The sequence below is a fragment of the Haplochromis burtoni genome, unplaced genomic scaffold, assembly GCF_018398535.1.
Source record: "Haplochromis burtoni strain Fernald_Lab_line unplaced genomic scaffold, NCSU_Asbu1 Contig_197, whole genome shotgun sequence".
NCBI lineage: Eukaryota > Metazoa > Chordata > Actinopteri > Cichliformes > Cichlidae > Haplochromis > Haplochromis burtoni.
In genome coordinates this window covers 1,018,520-1,041,019 of record NW_024582558.1, presented here as the reverse complement: position 1 = coordinate 1,041,019, position 22,500 = coordinate 1,018,520, and the positions used below count along the sequence as shown (strand labels likewise).

Below are 22,500 nucleotides of genomic sequence, written 5' to 3'. Positions count from 1 at the left end.
TTGTACATGAAGACAAAAACAGCTGTCCTCTTTGATTGCTTAAAATGAGAAATTATAAGAAGAAGCCAAAAGTCGTGCTCTGCTTCCCTCAAATGCTTTTATCTTTCTTATATAAAAAGGTTGTTAATTGAAAGTTACATACGCACTCTTGTCTGCACAGATTTTCCAATTTTATTAATCTCAAACCAAAGTCCAAGTCCAAGGCCAATCAGCATTTAGCGATTCTTTTCACCTTTCTTAATCAACCTTTTTATGAATATTTGTTACTTACTCTTTTATTGGTATTACTATCAGTCCCATTGTTGCCATATCAAATAGGTTCAGGTCATTGTGTGAGGAGACACACAGGATAGAAAACTTAAATTAGGAATAAAAAATGAATAAATCAGTTCATTTTAATTAAATTTAAACATTTCTGACAGCTACAAAAGGTACAAAAAAGTATTTTCAAGGGCACGTTCCTGCTCAGATTTAAGCCTCTCATGCTCCACTTGTTTTGATGTGCTTTGCAGATTTAGTGCCTGTCACATGTGTCTTAATCTATTAAACGTACCACTTTTCTGGTAAAGGATATGCAGAAGCATCTCGGCCTCTTTGAAAGTGACTATATTTCTGCATGAAAAGCAGCATTCAGATGGAATTTTTTTATGACACAGAGGAGGAAATATTATTATTAAGATAAAGATGTATGCAAATATTCTAATTGTCTAATACTGCATGAACTAGCAGAACGTTAGCTGACATGTTTTTTTTTTCATTTGCTTTAAATAAGTATATATCTGATATCCACCTGGAGTCATGACAGCATTATTACACTTTTGATGATTAGGAAAAGTTTCTTGTAACTTGAAGAATAACAGTTAAATAGCATTTAACTGATCATTCAGTAGCCTCATTTAAAGTGCTTGTGTGTTCCTCAATAAACTTACTCTTTTTAAAAAGCACAGTGCTTTATATCACTACTTTACACCTATTTGATAGATTTGGATTAAACTTTTTCTTTTTTAGTTTGTTTGTTGGAGCGGACACAACATACAAATACGTTTTCCTGGGGAAGAAAGACACTAGCGTGCAATCTATTGTCATGATACTGATGGCCAACAGTAATCCCACCCAATAAAGGTTAACAATTTACAAGATGCTCTATGTTTGAAAAATACAAGTTAATCTTATAATGACAAATAAAAGCTTTATGGATCTGAGTTTCATGCAATTCAGTTTTGGTGACTTTTAAAAGTTATCTCGGTTATTTCTGTGATAGAAACCCTCCTTTACCATCTCTTTAAATATTTGATAGCACTTCAGTGGAGACAAGACAAGAGTATGCTTGTCTAATCCACAAGTCCAAGTTGGACTCAATTCTTATGTGTTAGTTGAAGACACCAATAAATATAGCATGTACCAGCACGCACGCACACAAATGATCACACAAACATGGCACACAGATGTCTCTGTTCATCCAGCTGTGTCCTCACTAAAGAAAATACTCTCGCTGAATTCAAGCGTTTTATTTCTCGATGGTTGAAAAGAAGCCTGGTCTGGCTGACCTAAATACGCAAACACAACTGTTGCTCTGTGTCTCCTCACACAGCAACCTGGACCTATTTGTTCAGTCGCAGTTATTTTTAGGGTAAAAAAAGCCCATTGACCTCCTTTTATTTACTGGAATGTTCATTACCGGTCAGGTATGGCTTCAGTTTGCCTGTGTACAATATATTTATGTTGATGTGTGAGTAAATACTTTTTAGCTACACTACACCATGACTCACAGCAAAACAACTGGGAATGTGCCCAGGATTAATATATAAACACTATGAAGCTCTAGAAGGAGGTGCGTGACATTTCGTCAAATTATTTGCTCTTAGTTGCTCTTCATTACCGTGTCCTGATATCCTCCTTAATAATATTCTAGCACTAAGCTTTAAATACAACTCTTCTCCAATTTCTTATTCTTCTTCCTATCACAAAAAAATGTTGTTTTAGTCACAGAGGGCAGCAGTTCACTGGTATTTTGCCCCATTTACAACCTATAGCTTTGCTTTTAATTAGTTTTTAATAGAAAAAGAGACAAAAGATGAACGGATCAAGCAAAGCTGTGCAATTCTTTTAGATGATGCTAGCGAATCTTGTGCAACTCTGAAAAATTATAAAACTGTAACGATTAATTTTGAAGGATTTTTAAAAAAAAAGATTTTCTCCTGTAATTGTCGTTGCCTTGAATACAGCAGTTATGATTTACACTATTATCAAAACATGATCAATTAAAATGAGAAGAAGGATTTTATTTCTTTTATATATTCTTAACCTTCATGAGACTGCACTACAACAAATTAAGAAGATGCTGGCTAGAAAATAACTGCAATGGAAAAAGAATAAAACCTGGACACCTCTCAGCTCAGCAGTGTCACCAAAGTTTCAGATGATGAATTAGCTGTTTGCAATGGGGATATGTATGTATGTGGACATTTTCATCTTTTTTTCTTTTCCAGCTTTACCTCGTCTCTATTTTTTGACATTTGGGTATTCTTAGGATTCCTGGTTTTGACATTTCCATGGTTTTTTTTCCTGCAAAGTCAGAGAGCTCATATTAACAGATGGATGGAAAGTGTCTGATTCTACTGTCAGATGCATGAGCAGGCACATCTGGCAGCAATAATCACACTCAAATTCAGCAGTCAGTTAAATAAGGCATCTTTCTCACATTGCAATTTCATTCTTTTTTTCCTTTATTTCATATGCAACCGTCTGTCTGGAAAAGCGAGCTGTTTGTCTACAATAAACCTTAAAATTTGGCAGACTGGATGTGCGATCTTTACACGCCGCTGGCTTGCAGAGAGCACGAGCACGTCTCTGGACAACATGGAGTGACTGTGTTTGTCTTGGGGTCAAGAGTCAGAGTGTTTGTTGTGGTGTAAGTTTGAGGAGACTGTTTAGTCTTGTAGAGAGCAACGTTGGGAGTCTGGCACATAGATCCCGTGGTAAAACATGATGGTTTGGCAGAAGCTCAGCACAGTCAGAGACATCAATATGTTAGTCAGAGGTGTGAGCCTGTGAGTGGGTGATGGTTTGTGTGTATTTTTATGTGTGGCTTTTGTGTTCAAATGTGTTTGTTGGTGCATTTGTGTGTTTAAAAAAGTGGCCTGAGACATAACTGTGTCATATGGTTTGCGGATTCACAGACAGCCGTTATATTACTGAATATATAATAATAAAAGAAAGAATTTTATTCAGCTGAATAGTTATTTGCGCATGTTCTGATGTAGCAGTGCCTTCATATTTATTATGATGTAATGAAACATCATATGATAATCAGATGAAATCTTGAAGCTTAGGATGCGATTCCAGTGAATGAAAACATCACGTAAGCGATTAACAGACACCTCATACAGAAGTAAGAGAGTTCTGGTTCATCAACACATCATCCCAATAATCTAAACATAGTGAGAAAACAGTTAATGGCTTTCTGTTTTGGCTGGACCCCTCGGCAGGTGTCAGGAATAATCCTGATGGATGGAAAACGGAAACATCTGAGATGATTATCGGTGCCAGAAGTGTTGGAGGAACGCAAGGCGTTGCGTGTGGAATGCACAACCCATAATCCACATGAATCATGGAGCTGTAATCGCAGTTGTTGCTGTTACACAATAAGCTGTACTTGACTGTAAAGAATGCCAGGGAATAGGAAGGAATCTGTGTTAAGCGTGTAAGTTTGAAGACATGACAAGATTATAAAGTACCTATCAGTGTTGCCAGACTGAATCGCCAGAGATTCTTGGTGAAGGGTGAAAAGGGAAAAATAAACTTTAAAGAAAGGTGGAGAAAAGTGGTGATAACAACAGAAATGCTGTGAGGAATGAGATAAAGAGAGGAAAAAAAGTTGGGGATCTGATGAGAAAAGAGGGGAGGAGAATAAGAATTAGGAAGCTGGCGAGAAAGGAGCAGGATGCAACAAGAGAGTTGGAAAAAGAGAAGAGGGGATAAAAGGAGGGTGGAGCTGATGGTAGGAGGAGGTGTGATAACGTAAGAGGAGAAGACTGAAAAAAAAAGGTGGGAAAAGAAAACAATGAAAAGAAACAAGAGGAAAATGATGAGTGGCGAGAATACACCATAGGGAGGATCAGGACTTGGAAGCGGAGTAACTGATGGGAAGGTCTTTTGGGGGAAACCCGAAAAAATAGAAAAAATGGACAGAATGAAAGCATGAAGAAAAGAGACAAGAAGAGGAGAATGTTGCCTTTGATACAGGGGTGCTGAGGGGTAATTTCTGTGTGTGTGTGTGTGTGTGTGTGTGTGTGTGTGTGTGTGTGTGTGTGTGTCTGTGAGTGTGTGTGTTGTCTGTGTGTCTGTGGTACAATTAGGGGACCTGACAGGACTTACAATTGAGACTCTGTTAGTATGCAGGTAGTGTTGGGGCCACCCTGCAATATCCCTACATGGCCCCAGGCAACCGACTACACACACACACACACACACACACACACACACACAACAACACACACACACACACACACACAAAAGCACACACACACACAAAAGCACACACACACACACACACACAGACACTTCTAAACAAGATATAAACAAGATATACTTCAGTGTGGTTGTGCTTTAGTTTACGCTTCACTCTAGTTACTTCCTGTTATTTCCTAGAGTGAAGTCAAATTTGCCTGCTTTTCCCTAATTAAATCTTCAAGAAGTCTGTCTCTCCCATAGAACAAATTCTTGGAGATGGTTTAAACACTCTTTGTGCTTGTTGCAACTCCCTACAAATAGAGCCCAACCAACTAAAGACAAATTGTATGTACCCATCCTTTTTTCTATTAATGTCACCCCAAAGATGTTATTAATGGGATTTCTGAGAGGGATTGTTTTGTGTTGCTCCTTGAGAAACTCTTGCTAGTTTTTGAGGTACTGTGAAAGACTGGGAACCGCATGAGAGCTTGGTGTCATGAGCAGTAGGTTAAAAGTAGAGTTGAAAGTCAGACAAACTTTGAAGTGGAGGACAGGGTGTTCCAAAGTTTGGAAAAAGGTTTAAAATATGCCAGCAGTTATAAAGAAACTTATACTTATGTAAAAAAAAGAAAAAGAAGAAGAAGCAGTTATAGCATCCAATAAACTGGTTAACAGACAGTAGGTCAGTTGATCAATGTGATTTTTTTTTACATAACTTATCAGGATTTTGAAAATAAAGCACATGAGGAAATGCCAGTGAAAAATTAAAAGTGGATTTTGTTTGCTTCATTCATGTGGTTCTAAGATAAGATTTCAAATCATCAGTTTCTTTTGTTTAAAAAAAGATCTGAGGAATGTGGAAAACAAAAAGCATTCTCATTGGAGTATGCCCAAAAAACCTCCCATGAGTATCAAACTCATAAACCCGACAAAGGGCTGTAACAGCTACTTATTTTAAAAAGGTTAAGTCAAAGTAATTTAATTGTTCTCAGGAGCAGATGCTAAGTGGTGGCATGCAGTGACAAGACAGAAGATAATAAGTAGTAAGATGTAACTGCAAGCCTGCTAATTTGCAGGAGTTTTAGGAATGAGAGTTTGTAAAGGGCTTGTGTTAGCCAAACAACGGCTGAGTGATTGAGGGTAGGCTATGCTTAGGTTTGGACATTTTGTATAAATGAAAAATGTTCAAGGTGCTTTCAGCCAGAGAAGAAAACTTATTTTCAGTCATGGCTCTTTGGTTAGAACTACATGAAACATTGTCATGACCTTCATGAGTTGTTTTGTACTCGTTAAATTTCCTCCCAGTCTTTTTTATATTAACTGATCACTTGAGATTTTGTATTAATTTTTCTGCCTCAGCTGAGCAGGATCTGAACACCTCTTATGAACATCCAGCCAGTTTGCAGTGTTATCAACTTTGAATTGCTACTCTTGCTAATTTCATGCCCAGGTACGCCAGAGTCGCTGGAAGAGAAGGAGCGCCAGCTTTCCACCATGATCGGTCAGTTGATCAGCCTGAGGGAGCAGCTTCTTGCCGCCCATGATGAGCAAAAAAAGATGGCCGCCTCGCAGCTGGAGAAGCAGAGACAACAGATGGAGCTGGCCAGGCAGCAGCAGGAGCAGGTAGGAAGGGTCCTTGGATGTGTTTGGGGCTGTACAATGAGAGTTGGGTAAAAAGAAAGAAGAAAAAGACATCAATGTTAATAGTGTACATGTGTTGGTCTATGTGCAGGATAATGAATAGGGTTTGGTGATATGAATCGCATATAGTTCATTCCTGTGTGTTTATGCAGGGGTGCATCTAGAAGGGGGGTGGGGGTGGAGTTTCACCAGGGCCCCAGAACACTTACTCAAGTATTCTAATGTACTTAAGTATTTCCACATACTTAATGCACTTTGTAGTAAGCAATATATAATTAATTAAAATGATCCACAGCTGGAACATCAAAGAGATGTGTCTCTTTAATGTCCCCCCACCCCATTTTTAAAAAAAAAGAAATTGGATACAGCCCTGGTTGTGCATACATCATATTTAGAAGCAAACTAATGACTAAATGAAAAATATCAATCAATAAATAAAGACATACATAAATAAATACAAAATTGAGTATATGATTGGCAGGGCTTTAAACTGTCAACAGTTCATTTTTAATATTCTGTAATTCCTTTTTGTTGATTCCTTTCAGGTATTATATTATTTTGTTCATTCAACTAAATACTGAAATTTGAGGTTATCATTATTAAAAATAACAGAAAATTAGTCCAACAGGGCAAACAGCACATATAAATAAATACAAATGTTAAACTTTACCAGGTTACATTAACCCATAGCAACTATTGGATACACTTCAAATTACAGAGGTTAGAAAGCCAACAGGACTTAACACAAAGCATTGTCTTCTTGTGAATGCCTTCCTCTTAAACTGTTTGATCTATTGAATGTGAAGGTCCTAAACCTATGAAAGTGTACAATATCCGACACAAAACCCCCTGATATTTAATAATTTTCCAGTAACAAGTTAGTAATTTTTTGCTGTAATTCCTCGAATTCCAAAGCTTTTCTTTTTTCCAAAGTCGCATTGTAAAAATGTTATCATAACTGACATAATGGCCACAAAGGAGACCCAACTTGTAAAGGAAAAACAAAATGTCCCTAACAAAACGCGTGTAGGTGTATCTGTATGTCTTTTGACTGCACCTTCAAAAGTTGTAACAAAAGCGTCTCTTAGGGTGCCAGACGGCGATTTAAAAAAAAAAAAAAACGAAAACATTGTGTGACAGAGAAAGAAAGCGAGAGCCTACGCAGAGAAGTGTTTAGGTGAGCTGCTCTTTGTTTTTACTGTTTGCCGACACGTTACTGTAGGTTGGCATATGACAGGCTCTGTTTGGACAAGTCCACACCTCCCATCACAACACATTCCACCTTTCACAGCTTTACAAAGGAAACAGGCAAAGTGGAGAGCGCGAAGAGAAAGACAGATTCCAATATCAGCCAGTCATTTGGCTGTTGAGACTTGATAGGATAATGCCCTACAGACAAACCCGAGAAATCTGCCTTTAATGAAATATGACATGTGTGCAAATGGGGCGCCGCCTCCCATTCAGCAGCCTGTAATTACATTTCGGAATAAATATACTAAACGACTTCTCAAGGAAAAAAAAAGAGGGGCAGCTGTTTTACTTTTCTGGTTCAGAATAGGCGGGATCACGTCGAGGACGTACTGTCCCTTTTAGGACTTTAACCTCTCACGAGTGGCCGCTCCCAGATGTCAATCACTAGATGATGCTTGGCCTTTTAACATCTGACATTGAATGTTTTTCATTAGAGAATTTTACATCAAAACAACAACAGAGAAAATGATCACCCCTCCTGTTTATGTGTGTGTGTGTGTGTGTGTGTGTGGGAGGGGGGAGGCTTCCACAGGCACATTGGGTGTTGTTGGCTGATGTAGTAAACATGCCAATCTCACAGATTCAGTGTCAGTTAAGAGAATTGTTCATAAACCTTCTGCACTGCTAATTGCTTGGATTGGATGCACCATCCATCACACCAGCCGAGGCTTTTTAGAGATAATAATCTGAGGTCAAACTGACACATAACTCAGAGTCTCTCTACCTGTTTTTGATTTACTGTACTGCATTTGAGACATGATTGACCTCACTGAGAGTTTTCAAGAGCAAATCACTTTGTCTGCCACCTGTCGAGGACAGATATATCCTCATCATCATCTTGAGTACCAGATGACAATTTTGCCTTTTAGTATTGTAAGGCACTTACCTTAAAATGTAAAATGGCACGAGAAGACGGTGTAAATCAACATGATATAATATAAAAGGGAAGAGATTTGGATTCATTTTTCATCATCATCATCTTGAACCCTTGTATTTTTTTATTTTTTACTTCCATGACTTCTAAGAGCACCATACCATTTCTGACAAGCCATTTATGGACATTTTCCTGTATTGCTTTTCTTTTATTTCCAATTAAAACACACACACACACACACCACACACACACACACACACACACACACACACACACACACACACACACACACACACACACACACACCCTGTATGCATACTGTTTGTTCTGTAATATTTTAGAAACATGAACACGGTACAGAAATACAGATTATCCTTCTTCTCTTATCATCATTTCACTTTAGCTCTGTGTGTGTGTGTGTGTGTGTGTGTGTGTGTGTGTGCAGATTGCCAGACAGCAGCAGCAGCTGTTGCAGCAGCAGCACAAGATAAACATTCTTCAGCAACAGATCCAGGTTAGTAGCCAAACACACTTTAAACATCTACGTATATACAACCAGACACACACACTTCCTTTTTTCAGTCTTGACCTTTCTTTGCGTTTACTCCTCCTGCCCTCTGCAGACTCCTCTTGTTTTGTTTCTTGTCCATCTCTGTGAGGATGCCAAGAACTTCTTATCTTTTGTCCTTTGTGCAGATGATCTAATTAATGTCTGTCCAAGCAGTTCCGTGATCATCTTATCATGTGGAATTGGAAAACGGAAATAATACAAGAGGTCATGGCCTTAACAGCAGGCAGAGCACAAAAGTAAAGAAAGCAGCACCAAAAGCCTTCAGACACACACATAAAACACACAGTGGTGACTCAGTGATTGCCCTGGTTATAGCTGGATCATTCACTGTTGCATTGATTACTCAACAATTGATACCCAAAGGTGCTCAAGGCTTATCCTCTTCCTCTTTTCTCTTTCTCTGCAGCATTTCCTGATAACTGTAACGTTTTTTAACCATTAAGCACATAAATGGATAAACATCTGTGGAGCGTGTACAGAAACCTGCAGGGAGATGTGTGAACTCACTTTTCTGGCTTCTGCTTCTTGTTCAGTTTTTCAGTTTTCTCCTTCTCCTCTTATTCCTACATCTGTTTCAGTGAGCCATCTGATGCACTGAGATTTGTGAAGTGTTCACTGTTTACCTACATACCCACCAAGAAATTACCACCAGCTGTGCACCAAATGCTGATCAATTTGCTCAGCATGGCTGACTGTCACATGGGAATTTAACAGGTTTATTTTTTTTAAGTGGTTGGCTCACAATCTGAATCCTCTGCCATCCGTCCATCCCGTGCTACTTTTGACCCCCTGTTGGTCCCAAGCTTTGGATCTCCCTACTCTCCTGAGGTGTGATATAGTTAATGAGGGCTTACTTTCCCCCCTGCTCGTCTTCTTCTTCATCTTTTTATTATGAGGCCTCACCCTTGGATCTTAATAAAGCTCGGATTGGACTTCATTAGCCTTCTTAGCCCCAAGGGAGAGTGAGACCATAAAAAACAGCTCCTGCTCTGATCCTGTTCCACACTGTGAAGCATGGACACTGTGTCATGTTTGTCTTTTTTTTTAGAATGAAGAGATATGCAGAAGATGGCTCTTGAGAGCAGAGTGTTATCATGTGGAGCTTTGCAACCATCTGTTGTAAAGGGCATAATGTGTATTTCACTTTTATTTTCTTTGTTGAATTGAATTTGAAAAGGCCAGAATTACTGCAATCTGCTGTTTCATAAATATACAAAAATGAATGCAACAAAAAAACATTTGTTTTCACTGAAAAAATTGTGCTGCATTTTATTGTTATTTAAGTTATCTTTAAGGCAATAGCATTTGTCAGCAAACAAACCAAGCGCAGAAAGCAGCACATGGTGCATCTACTGTACAGAGAGTTAGAATTATTATGGCTAAGCTCCAGGGTTTAGTCACTGGGGTACGGGCTGTTTACGCTGTGTCGGATGTGTGTTGGCCTTAAACACACAGGCGGCGGTGCACTGGTCTGTTTCCACTTATCAAATCCAGACCTGAGCTCCTCTCAGGCCAATACTCTGAGGAGCTGACCAAATGCTACTGTTTCAGCTGAAAGAATAGGGCTCAGTGTGGTAAAACCACTTTTTAGAAGTGCCAGTTGTTGTTCATATCTTAATTTGAAACACTAGATGCCGTCCAGATGGAAAAAATAAGGAACCTAAACAAAGTTTCTGCTAGAAAAGTGCAAAAGTTGAAACTGCATGGGGTTTACTTTCAAACAGCTTATGCTATCTATTGCTTCATCCAACCAACCATCAGTCATTAATTAGCATTTATTTTTTGGACGCCTAATAGATTCTGAAAGTTTTATAGATCAGCGCTGACTTGTGAAAAACTGTGACTTATGTGTATCTGGTTTCTGAATGGAAGACAATGAAAAGTCAGTGGGAGCTGTTTTCCACTGCTTTTTTTCCCTCTTCCATTTCTGCAACTTGTTGTTGCTTCTCTGGCTTCTGTTTCAGGATGGTGTCAGTGTGTTTGTCAGCTAGTGTGGTGGGGGAGCATAGTTCAAAGTGACCCAGGTTTCCTGTCATGTGGTTTTAAATGGTGTGGAGGGCCAGCGGGGGATGTCCACGGGTTAAAGAAACGTTTCCGAAGGCCCCATTCTGATATGGTTGCACACGCCGAGTCATGTACATATCCACAAGTATGAAGAAATATGTTACACAGCAGATGTTATTAGATAAAATGCCTGCACGTGCATAACAACTCACACATGGTACTTATGCAATAACAATATTATAGCCATTTGATATCAAATTATCTACATTAGGACATACACAGTCAAACATACATACATGTGCACATACACACATGTGCAAAAACTCACACACGCACACACACTCACATGTGCGCGTGCTCACACCAACACACAAACACAGACACACAAACAGTGGTGGCGGGCTCTTTGTGTGCCGTGGGCAGAGTGGCCCAGCCCAGCCTGGTGGCTGACAGGCATGTGTCTTTGTTAAGTCGGTTCCTATAATGGCTCTCATATGTGGCCCATTTCCTTCAGGCCCACAAAGGCACAGGCCCTAACCGCACCGCCTGGGCCCTAGCTAACGGGCTAATTAATGACTGCAAAGCCGCACTACTCCTCCTCCTCCTCCCTCTCTCTCTGTTCTTCATTTATAACTCTTGTCTCCTCCTTCGCCTCCCCTCCTCCTCCTTCTCTTTCTTTGAGATCTTGTCTCCGAGTGTTGCTTTCTTATTGTTTTTGCTTCATATTTTCAACTCTGTTCTATCCTGTGCCGTGATTTCTGTGTGCTGCCCTCTGCTGAAATGTGGCTTCTATTTACACAGTGATGAACTACAAGCTACGATATGGTTTTGATCGCCGTTCATAATTTAGGATTTTGACACAGTACTGGCAGTCTGTGACAGCTAAATAAGTTTCAGATGTAATTATTTATGCATCACAATAGATTTGATCTTCCCCTCTCTACATTCATCACTGCTGCTCTTAATCACCTAAAGCTTTTCCCTTGTCGATAAAGTGCTGATGTAAGGTGAGATCGCAAATAGCCAGGGTGTTAAACCTGCCTTAACACAAACAGGCACAAACACAATAATCCACACACTCACACACATGCATAAGAACTAATGGAGCAAGGAAATGGCTTAGATAGACAGGCAGCTCCTACATCAGCAAATACAGCTTCAGACACAATGACTCGGAAAGCCATGGAAAGCCCATAACGTCGATTGGACTCACCAGCTATGGAAAATGCCTAATTCCCGATTTTACAGTGGCCCTCCCTCCAATCTATTAACCTGTGTGTTCGCCTAAATAAAAATCCTATAAGCAGCATACAGTAATTCTGTGTCCTTTAATTATAGTGTGTTTTCATTATGCTCACGTGGGTGTAACAAGATAGTGAAAGAAAAAAAATCTGCTCTCGTGGTGATTTTGGCTTGGAGGCCAAACTGTGTTAGCCCCACTTCTGCATTTATCACGTGATACACCCTGTCTCAAAAAGGCAGTTTATGGACAGCTTTAAAACTGTTGTGTATACCCTAACTTTTTTAAGCATGCACAACAACCAGGTGGTAATGAAAAGACCTTGGAAAACTCTATCATGCGGTGGCCCTGAGAGGCCAAACGGACTGCAACTTAAGAAAACACCAGCAATAAGAAAAAGGCTGCAAAAGCACACAAAACACAATGGAAATAGGAAAAAACAGATTTCCAAAAGCACAAGGGAAGTGTTTCTGGGGAGACAATAACCCGACGGACCAGTTGCAGGAACCCAAAACATGGTAGGTGTGTTTTATCATGATTCATATAATACTGATGACGGATTTTTAGGCTAATAGTTAGGTTAACATACTTACCGCTCATCTGTTCTTTCCTCACAAAACCGATAGATCCTCCACTTCTTTTAAGTGTCTCCCAGCGCAATTCTTAGCATGATTCCTGCAACTGGTCCGTCGGGTTATTGTCTCCCCAGAAACACTTCCCTTGTGCTTTTGGAAATCTGTTTTTTCCTATTTCTGTTCTCGTTTTTTCCTATTTGGGTTGTGTTTTGTGTGCTTTTGCAGCGTTTTTCTTATTGCTGGTGTTTTCTTAAATTGCAGTCCGTTTGGCCTCTCAGGGCCACCGTAGATCTTAGCTACTGATCAGCTTTCATTTTAAGGAGTGATGCACCACGTTGTGATCTGATATTTGGTCCTTTGTAATACACCATTAACTCCTCAAGTATCTATAGCTAACAAATCATCAACAAAATTGCTACTTTTCGTAATATATAAATCATAATCTATAATCTTAACTTGAGTTTGTATATCAGCTGGATAATCCAAATGAAGCACAACATTGTCCAAAACCAGCTATAGCCACTGATGAGCTTCACATTTGGTTAGCTCTCAGTTATGTTAGTGAAACTTTTGTTACACTAAATCATTTGATTAAAACTGATTTGATTAAAGCAGTATAAATCGGGATTTTTAAAGTCCAGCCTTTACCCCCACAGTTATCTGTCCTATACCGACACAGAAGTGAATTAGCCAGAACCACAGTGTAACACTGTTAGTTGGTTGAAAACGGAGCTATTAGAAATATTCGACATAGTCACTAACTACTTGCTTTCATAGTAAATATACCTATAACCTATTCAGCTGGTGCAACACGTTCAGATGTTACAGGAAAATTAGGTTAGGAGCTTGTCCATGAGAATATATAGTAGTGCCCAGAATTAGACCCAAGTCTGGTTAGGGTGCTTTCACTTTACTGTGGTCCTGCTCTCTGAAGGGAGCTGTGTGCTGATTTGAGGTCCATCACAACTGTTTCCACATTCTAAATCAAACTCAAAAACTTTCCTATTCTTCGAGGCCTATGGTTAATTACTGTGTGCGTGTGTGTTTGTGTGTGTGTGTACATGTGCTGTAGCACTTGCTTCTTGTAGAGTTTGTTATATGTGTGGTTATGTGTTTCAGCGAGTATTTTTCCCCCAGTTTTTTTATAGTTTTATTCTCTGTGTAAGCTATTTTGCATTTCTGAAGCCATATTTGCTGGCTGTAACTAAGTGTTGTCTTTCTTTAAGCATGCCTTTTTGATAAGTCGATCCTCTTTTAATTTAATTTGTAGGCAGTTGTTGGCAGTCCTGGAATAGCAGCTTTTGTTGCAGGAAATTTTCCCAAATGATGCCAGAAATTACAGTAATTGCAGTAACCTGCAGTTATTGTATTATGCAGTAACATCAGTGTGCAATTTTCTACACATTAAGCCTGTTTTGGGGATGCACTGGACAGTGGTGGAAATATTTTTGCAATATTTATAAGGTAAGATTAAATATTGACAGAACGGTAGTGAGATGATGTGCAGTATGTTAAACCTAAGTTTAAAAATAACAATAAAAACATATTGATTTGGCTCTTCCTTGTTCATTTTAAAGTTGACTCAAAGAGCAACATCACCAAAATCTTCAGGACTTAATGTTTTTCAGTTGGTTACATACTTTACATGCATACTTTGCAGCAGTGGATGATGCTGTGAATGTCAAGTTTAGTGTCGCACTGGTTCAAATCCACTTGTGCATACCTGCTGCAATCAGGCAACTATGTTTCTTTGTCTTCTCTGTTTCTCAAACAGATCAGCGTACAGACAGACCACATACATACTCACTGCCCCCTAACCTTGCTGCCCTTACACAAGAGGACCATTAATTCTGTGTGTGTCTGCGTGTGTACACATGTTCCTTGTTGCCTAGGTGTGTATGTCGATGTGTCTGGTGGGCAGTTAGAGGAAGGGGACCTCGTGTTTTCTTAGTGGCTGAGCAGAGGGGGGCCCCTGCAGCACCACCTTCCCCAGTCCATTCATCCAACCCCCCCCCCCCTCCCCTTGGTAAAAGGAGATCTTTGTGTGTTTGCGCTAGTGAAGCAGCCCCAGTCAGTCCCAGTGTTCCCAGAGGAATACAATGAATGGGGGCATTTTGTCCCACTCTATAACCTACACCCCCCAACTTCACTCTTTTCCTTCTTTTTTTAGCCATTCGGACACACAGACTTGTTTTTCTTCTCTCTTCATTCTCTTTTGTCTGTGTCACAAGACGTCGGCCCTCTTGTCTGCCTGCATGTGTTTATAGGAATGCCTCAAAAGTACACTGACCTACAAGTGTGTTTGCTTGTGTGTGTGATGACTGCCTCCTGAGATATCAGGCTTTTTATCTGTGTGACCTATCAGTGCTGTCAGAGGAGCTGCTCAGGTGGCACTTGTAGCTCCACACATACCAGACCAAGCATGCAAGCTGGTGGCTCATGCTCTGTTTTGGCAGGGCTATGTGTGGAGACACACACATTTGAGCATTTTTATCTTCATTATACAGTGTAGTGGTGAAGATAGACAGGACAGTGATGAGAGAAGGGGAAAACACACAGAAAAGGGCCACGGGTCAGACTTGAACCAGGGCTGCTGCACTACGGCTCTGTTCCATGTAGTTGTCTGAAGTGGTGCGCAGAAGCCTGCTCTTAAACCAATTATATACTTTTAAACCAACTGGTGATTCTAAATTGACCGTAGGTGAAAATGTGAGTGCAAATTGTTGCCTGTCTGTCTGTCTGTCTGTGTTAGCCCTGCGACAGACTGGTGACCGGTCCGAAGTCTAGCTTGCATCTTTTCCTGTGGCACTTGAGTCGCCCATGTGACTCTGAATTGGATAAGGGGAAGAGGATGGATGGAATGGACAAAGCAGTGTATTTCTATTTGGTTTACTCAATAGCCCAAAGCCAGTTGATATCCAATTAACAATGATAAAAAAGAGTTTTGAACTCTTCTCAGAAAATTCTCATGAATTCTGAGAGCATTTCTGAGGAGCAAAATGCTCTTCAGCATTAATCAGGTATATATAAAAAAAATCTGTCCATGTACTTCCTGTTGATCAATTAATCGCCTGAGCAAACACAGTAAGTTCAGAAATAATTCTTTCCTTCTCTTTCTATTTAATTATGCTCTTTGAACCTTTCTACCTCAAGCCTTTCAATCCATCCACACACTAACCACGAACAGCGCGTAAGACGGTCATCTTATTCAACTAATTCAGCAAGGCAGTCCCGCTGCACATATGCACAGTAATCATGCAACATGCTGCTTGTGTATGCTTGAGCTCCAGCGATGAACCTTCCCTGGGAGGTCAGTGGGAGGGGAGAGGGCAGCGTTGTCAATGAATTGGTAGTAAAGGAGACGAATGGAGGTAGATGGCATTGAAGTGAGGAGGGAAATGGAAGGAGGAGGGAAGTGTCTAAAAACATTTATCTGAAAGCGTAACATAGTCACAAAAGAAAAGTTGAAAACAGGATAAAGCCAGAATAATGAAGAGCAGACATGAAATGACAAGAAACTTTGAGATTTTTTTCCCTCACAAGTTGATTAATTGAGGAATCAATCACAGAGAAGAAAATATAGTAATATTAATAGTAAAGTTAGTTATTATCAGACATTTATTTGATTGACTTTGATTTTTGACCTCCCTAATATGGACTTTTTGGCTTTTTGACATTGCCTTCTTTTCTTCCTTTCTCCTTTTCAAGGGTTTTTGTTTTTATTATTTTTTTTAAACTTGAAACATTAGTTATCCAGTAACTTCTAGAGCTCTATTAATGATATAAAGAGAGAAATTATATTTCTTAATAAGCCATTTGAACAAACAATCCTTGGGGGCATTTTTTTAAGAAAAAGAAGAGGCAACCAGAGAAAAAAAATGCAAAAAGAGAAAAGACTGCGATAAAGGGAAGAGATAGAAGGAAAGAAAGTGGGGTCGTCCGGTGGTTTAACACAGTCAGCCCAAATAGATTCCCGCAGGCTCATCTTTGATTTGTTTCTTTTCAGTTCAAGCCCTCGGCATCTTGACTTAGTCAAACCCACAGATTTTAAGAGCCTTTCAAGCTGACATGAAAGGCAGCTGTTAACCTCTCTCTTGTTTTAAAGGCCTTTTCTTGGCATCTTTACACTTGTCTCTTAAGAGTATACGTCTTAATTTGTTGTTTGGCTTCTGTTCTTCAACTCGATGCACCAGTTGATCATGTCATTGCCTGCATTGTTTTTCCCTTCTCCCTGTCTTCCCCTTCCTTTCATCCTGATCTTTATCGTTCCTCACTTTAACCTTCCTTTGTGATGTTTCATTTTAAATCATTCTTTCTTTCTCTCTGCTGACTTTCTGTTTTATTTTATTGCTTTTGTTTCTACCTCTTTACCTTGTTTATTTGCGATTTTCTCGTTTCTCATCTGCCTTTTCTATCATTGCTCATGATTTTTATTCTTCTTTAAAAATCTTTGAGTTTTTTGGTAAATCTTGGAGCTTTTTTTTGCTGTTGTTGTCTGTGAATCTGTGTCTGTGTGTCAGTATTATTTAATGGATACAGCAGTTGGCAGATATCTCTCATCTCTTGTCTCTCTCTCCCAGGTCCAGGGTCATATGCCTCCTCTGATGATACCAGTGTTTCCTCACGACCAGCGGTCTCTGGCTGCAGCTGCCGCAGCACAGCAAGGCTTCCTTTTCCCACCAGGCATGTCCTATAAGCCAGGTATAACCCCACCCCACCCCCACCACAAACACACACACACGCAGTGGAATCCCAGTCTATGTTAATGAAAATGTGTCAGGTGAGGAATGTTCTGAAAATTAGCGCAGAGATCCAATGTATTGCAACATGGAATTTCACGCTTTGCCTCTCTGTCTCTTTCTCCCAAGAGTTTTCACCTTTTGCACACCAACCCAACAATATAGACATAAGGGCGACGCACTCAGAAAAATCACGTACGTTGCACTTAAATAAGGGCATGCATACTGCATGTTTCGGCAGACCGTAAGGATTTTGCACAAACAGGCTCAAGAAAAAAACACTTAAAGTCGCCCACAGAAAGAAATGCACCGCACTTCATTGGATTGTCTGCACCACCTGCTTTCATCAAGTCTTTTGCACATTCCTTTCTTGCAAACATCCCTCCAGGTGCTTGCCTGACACAGTACAGCACTGACCCGTCATACGAATATTACTCCTACTGCATGAGCATTCACTCCCGTGAGGCCGCAAAGAGAGGCAGAAATGAAGAAAGGGATTAAAAAGCTACTATTGTATACTCTCCTTTGACATTGGTCTGTTTTCAACAAAGGCTTGGACATGGAAAGCCTTTTAAGGACAAACAGTAGGGGTTATACACATACTCATATATGAATTTATGAGTGCATCACAATGAGGAAGCTCTGGACTTGAACTCTGCTCGCTCTGGTCTCAAGCACTTGAGTGTGCCGACAGCAAGCGTTAATAACCTTTGAATAAAATTTCTGTGACCCTTCATGGTTCATTTGGCATGAATAAAAACATGAGAAGAGTAAGGAAGGAGACAAAGAGCGAGACAGAGCGAAAGAGACAGAGAGGCCTGACTGAAGGTAAAGAGCAGGTTAGTTCTTGTGCAGTACACCCCCCACGACCTCGCTCTACAATATGTGTTGTTTTGGTTATTCAACAGGTGAGAATTACCCAATGCAGTTCATTCCATCTGCAATGGCAGCTGCAGCAGCGTCTGGACTCAGCCCGTTACAACTACAGGTAAGACACAAACTAATTTATCAAAACAAACAAGCAAAAATGTGTGTGTGTGATTTAATACTACTTGGACTATAGAGAGATATTTTTCCTCTAAATTAAAACTGTGTAAAACACGTGAGTAATGGCTTACCAGAACAAAATGATCACATACTTGAAACAAGACCAGAAACAGGCTGTCTGACAATGAAGTGATGAAAGGTGAGGGTGTGGAAGTTGGTGGGTGTGACTGTTTTTCTGTAAGATATGCTTCATTTTCACCTGGATTCAGTTAATAATAGTATTATTATGTGAAACCTCCCGCACACTTGGCGATGACTCAAACATCTTATTGCCTTTGTTGTCAAAGGTCTGACTTTACTTGACATGACATGATTAAAATGTTTTGTCCAACTTGTGCTGTATACTTTTTCAGAGTGCCACTAATAATTCTTTTAATTCAGTCACTGAACAGAGTCTGTGTCTAGTCTTTAAGTGAATGCATTAAAAATCAGTTAAACAACTGCAGCAGAAGTATGACGTCTGGAAAAAAAGACAAAGAAAAAAAGGGTGACTGTTTGTTCGCCATTTAGGGGAACATACCAGAGTGCTGACTGACAGGTACATAAAAGCAGCAGCTGAGATGAGAGCAAAAATTGAACTAGCTGAGTAGTTTAGATGAATCTATTTGCTGTTATTTAGGATGGGTTAGAAATGGGGCTGGTGGTATTCAGATGGGTTTTGAGTGAAATATGCAAATCATTTATGCACTTTTGATGTGTATTGAATGACACACCTCTGCCTTGTTTGTGTGTTTCCTCTTTTAACCCAGGAGAGGGTCTAGTGAGAAGGAATAAAGAACAGAAAGAAAAACACCAAAAGATAAATTTAAAAAAGACTCCAAATGAGAAAAAAATATAACATGACATGTTGATTAAAATAAAAAAATTTAATACTTCCCATCAATTGCGGTCTTAGAGAACACAGCAGTCTATTAATCTATATCTAGCTTGAAATCTTTTCTGTTTTGAACGTCATGAGTAAGAAGCCAAGGCTATTGTGCAACTTGTTGAGTGTCTGGTAGACCTAACCTTGGAAGAGCCTCTGGCAAAAGCTACAATATAGAAAAGAACTAGATGCTTTGCATGTGAAGTGATAACTTCACGTACAATGGCTGCATAGTTAAATAAGCAGACAGAAGGTCTACTGTTATCAAAAGAACTGGGAGAAAGAGAGAAATGCCACACTTGGAGGTGTCCTCTGTGCAGCTTGTAGGTCCTGACCTTAAAAAAAACGAAGCAAACGAATTACCTGCAACCACAGTAATTTGTCTGCTGCCATTATTTGTTTTCTGATTTTGCTTTTTCATAAACCTAACCATAATTCCCACCTTTTTTATTCTCTAAAAAATTTGCAACTACCTCCAAAAAAATTCCATACAAGCTCAAATCATTATTCTAAAAGAACTTGAAATACAAACAGAAGCTGGAACAGGAGCTTTCTTCATACTTTTAATAGAGTTCCCGTACATTTGATTTCTTTTTTCAATAAAGCAACGTGACACATTGGTTGAAGATGATGCTCCATAGGTTGCCAAAATGCTAGCCCTCTTATCCGCTGTTTGTCAGCTGTAGCAGACAAAAGCTGTTATGATGAATCACAGAGGAATTCCCAACCCAACAGCACAACACCTGGCCCACACAATTCATCAAATATTTTATTGCTTGACACATGTGCTTTGAGAATAGCACTTATCCATAATGGTTATCACAGAGCACATTTCCAGGGGAGCGGGCAAATCAGTGAAATAAAAACGAAGAAAACCTCGACTCCCTAAAGATGCTTTGGAATTTCACAACATAACATCACACATCATCAACACTTCCTGCTTTACCTACCGTCAGCTGAAAAAACAAAAGCCCTCACGAGCTTTTTCACTGGCAAACAATACTGCTTCATCATGTCAGTTGTTACCATAGCGTGCCTTTTGGATATAACAAGAATCCTTATCCCAGTTTATTCAATTTGTATTGTGGTTTTCGCTTATCGAGGCCCTCATTAGCCGCTATTGACTTAGCAAAGCGCCGTGCTGCGCTGAGGGGATCGGAGCCGGGAGGCTCCACTCCTGGCTCCACTCCTGGCTTTGAAATTATCAAAAGAGCTGTACGGTGAGTGAGAGGTAAGAGGATGAGTGATGTCAGAGACGCAAACTCATTCACGTTTAGACACTGCCTGAGACACAGAGAATAAGAGGCAGAGAGAGCAATCTGAATGAAAGAGGAAGTTTCTCATCAAGGCATCGGTTGAAAACAAGTCAGAGACTGCCAAGAAAAAAAGAAAAAAAGCAGCGAGACCGAGGAAGTATTTAGGCTGGGAAAAAACAATTATTTGAGGAATTTTTTAGGAGATGGAGTGCTGGTTTCCAGCATATTTGAATATTGTTTTGACAATAATGTCAAAAGAAATCCTGATGATGAGAGTTAATAATGGTACTTGTCTTGTTAGTTAGTCCATTTGCATCAATAAAATGTTTAAAGTGCACCGTTTGGGGCAGTAACGTGGGCTGCAGAATGTACAAAAAGACCTGCGTAGTGTTATGATATCAGTTAGTATTTTTACAAGACCTGGGTGTATTTGCAGTATTCGCGTTCAGTATATAAGCTGCAGCTTTCTGATGCTCTTCCCAACATTGCAGCATATTGCTTTCAATATTTCAATATGCAGTGAACATATGATCATCCAGCAGTGACAGCTGACACATTTTGTTGCTCATCTGTCCTGTTGTGATCGATCCATATTTGCATTTGAGCAGCTGTTACTGCTACCATCACCTATGATGATGATGATGCATACATTAAAAATCTGTATGGATATAAAATATGAATCTATCTTTGGTGGTTACTTTTACTCTTTCACATCAAATCAATTTTACATTTACTGTAAAATTGATGTGATGTCTTGACAGGCCACAAACTGAGGCCTTACCTATTCTATTAATTTTAGATAGTCTCAGTAAATTTGCAGGAGTGACGTAGCAACCAGAGACTATATAAACCGAACGGCACTTCCCTACAATGGCTACAGATAACTACTGGCACAGCGAAGTGAGCGGGACCATAGATAAACTTGCAGGCAAGCGACTGAAGCGACCACCACTGAAAACGCAGGATACCACTAATTAACATGTGACCTTGTAGTAAATACATTAGAGGGTTACCTGGGTAGCCAGATACCAGCTGTCAGGTTTAAAGTACTGCACGACAGGCAAATCAGTTCTAGTCTGGATGCAGCTTTAACTGTGAAAAAGGGAAACTGTGCATTATCGTGTTAGCACTATAAACAGACAATGATATTGTATGTGTTCTGTGTTATCAACCTCCTCTGCTACATACTGTAGTCAAAACACACCAGCTGGCATCAAACATTTGTAATGCCAAATCGATGCTCAGTTCAGGATAGACAGATGTTGTAGTCAGACTGCTCCAGATGTTTCAAAGTTGAACCCTGTAGCCCTCATTTAAACAGCTGGCTGGCACTGAAGGTCAGAAAGAATAATTTCACACAGGAAAAGTCACCATCAGAAAGTGCCGTCTGAAAAGTTTTATATTGTATATCTATATCTATACACCTTTATAAATCATGTAAATCTGCATTACTAAGCTGTCTGGTAAAGGCTGTTAAGCAAGCCTTGACCCATCATGAACTGACCTACCAATTCTGATAGCACAAATGATCCACTATTGGCGTGGGAACTTGATCCATCCAATTGTTTCCAGAGCATTGCAATAGACCCTTCACAACAGTAGATTTCTGCTGAAGAAAGGCCCTCTTTGTGTGCCGCTAATGCGAGGGACATACAGTTGCTTAGCAGACATTCTTGCTGAAATCATAAGACATCTCTAGCTTTGTGTCTCCATGCTTAGTGAGTGTTAGGCACGGACACAAAGGTGAGGAAACTTAATGTGGCCCCTGGTAATGATTTCTGCCCGACTGCCAACACACTGTACATAAAGCGTGAATGACCTTCTCTGTCATACACGAGAAACATGTTTGATACAGACTGATAAAAGCGAGAACCAGAGGTCTTTATGCAGCCCGTCTCTCTTTCTATCTGTTTTACCATCTTTTTTAACACAAAAGTGCAATATTTAGAGTCTGCCCTCTGTCCGGGCCGACTCAGTGATAGTCA

At 39.8% G+C, this 22,500-nt stretch overlaps 1 protein-coding gene across 7 annotated transcripts in view; it reads left to right on the top strand.

The window, feature by feature from the left end:
• The window catches only part of LOC102294786 (SRY-box transcription factor 6), a 105,655-nt gene that overhangs the window by 54,590 nt on the left and 28,565 nt on the right, over window positions 1–22,500 (top strand). For all 7 annotated transcript variants that reach the window (XM_042226110.1, XM_042226108.1, XM_042226113.1 and 4 more), the window contains 4 exons: window positions 5,903–6,075; window positions 8,664–8,732; window positions 17,189–17,309; window positions 18,256–18,335. In XM_042226110.1, coding sequence (XP_042082044.1) covers window positions 5,903–6,075; window positions 8,664–8,732; window positions 17,189–17,309; window positions 18,256–18,335 — 443 coding nt within the window. The remainder of the gene's footprint in view (window positions 1–5,902; window positions 6,076–8,663; window positions 8,733–17,188; window positions 17,310–18,255; window positions 18,336–22,500) is intronic.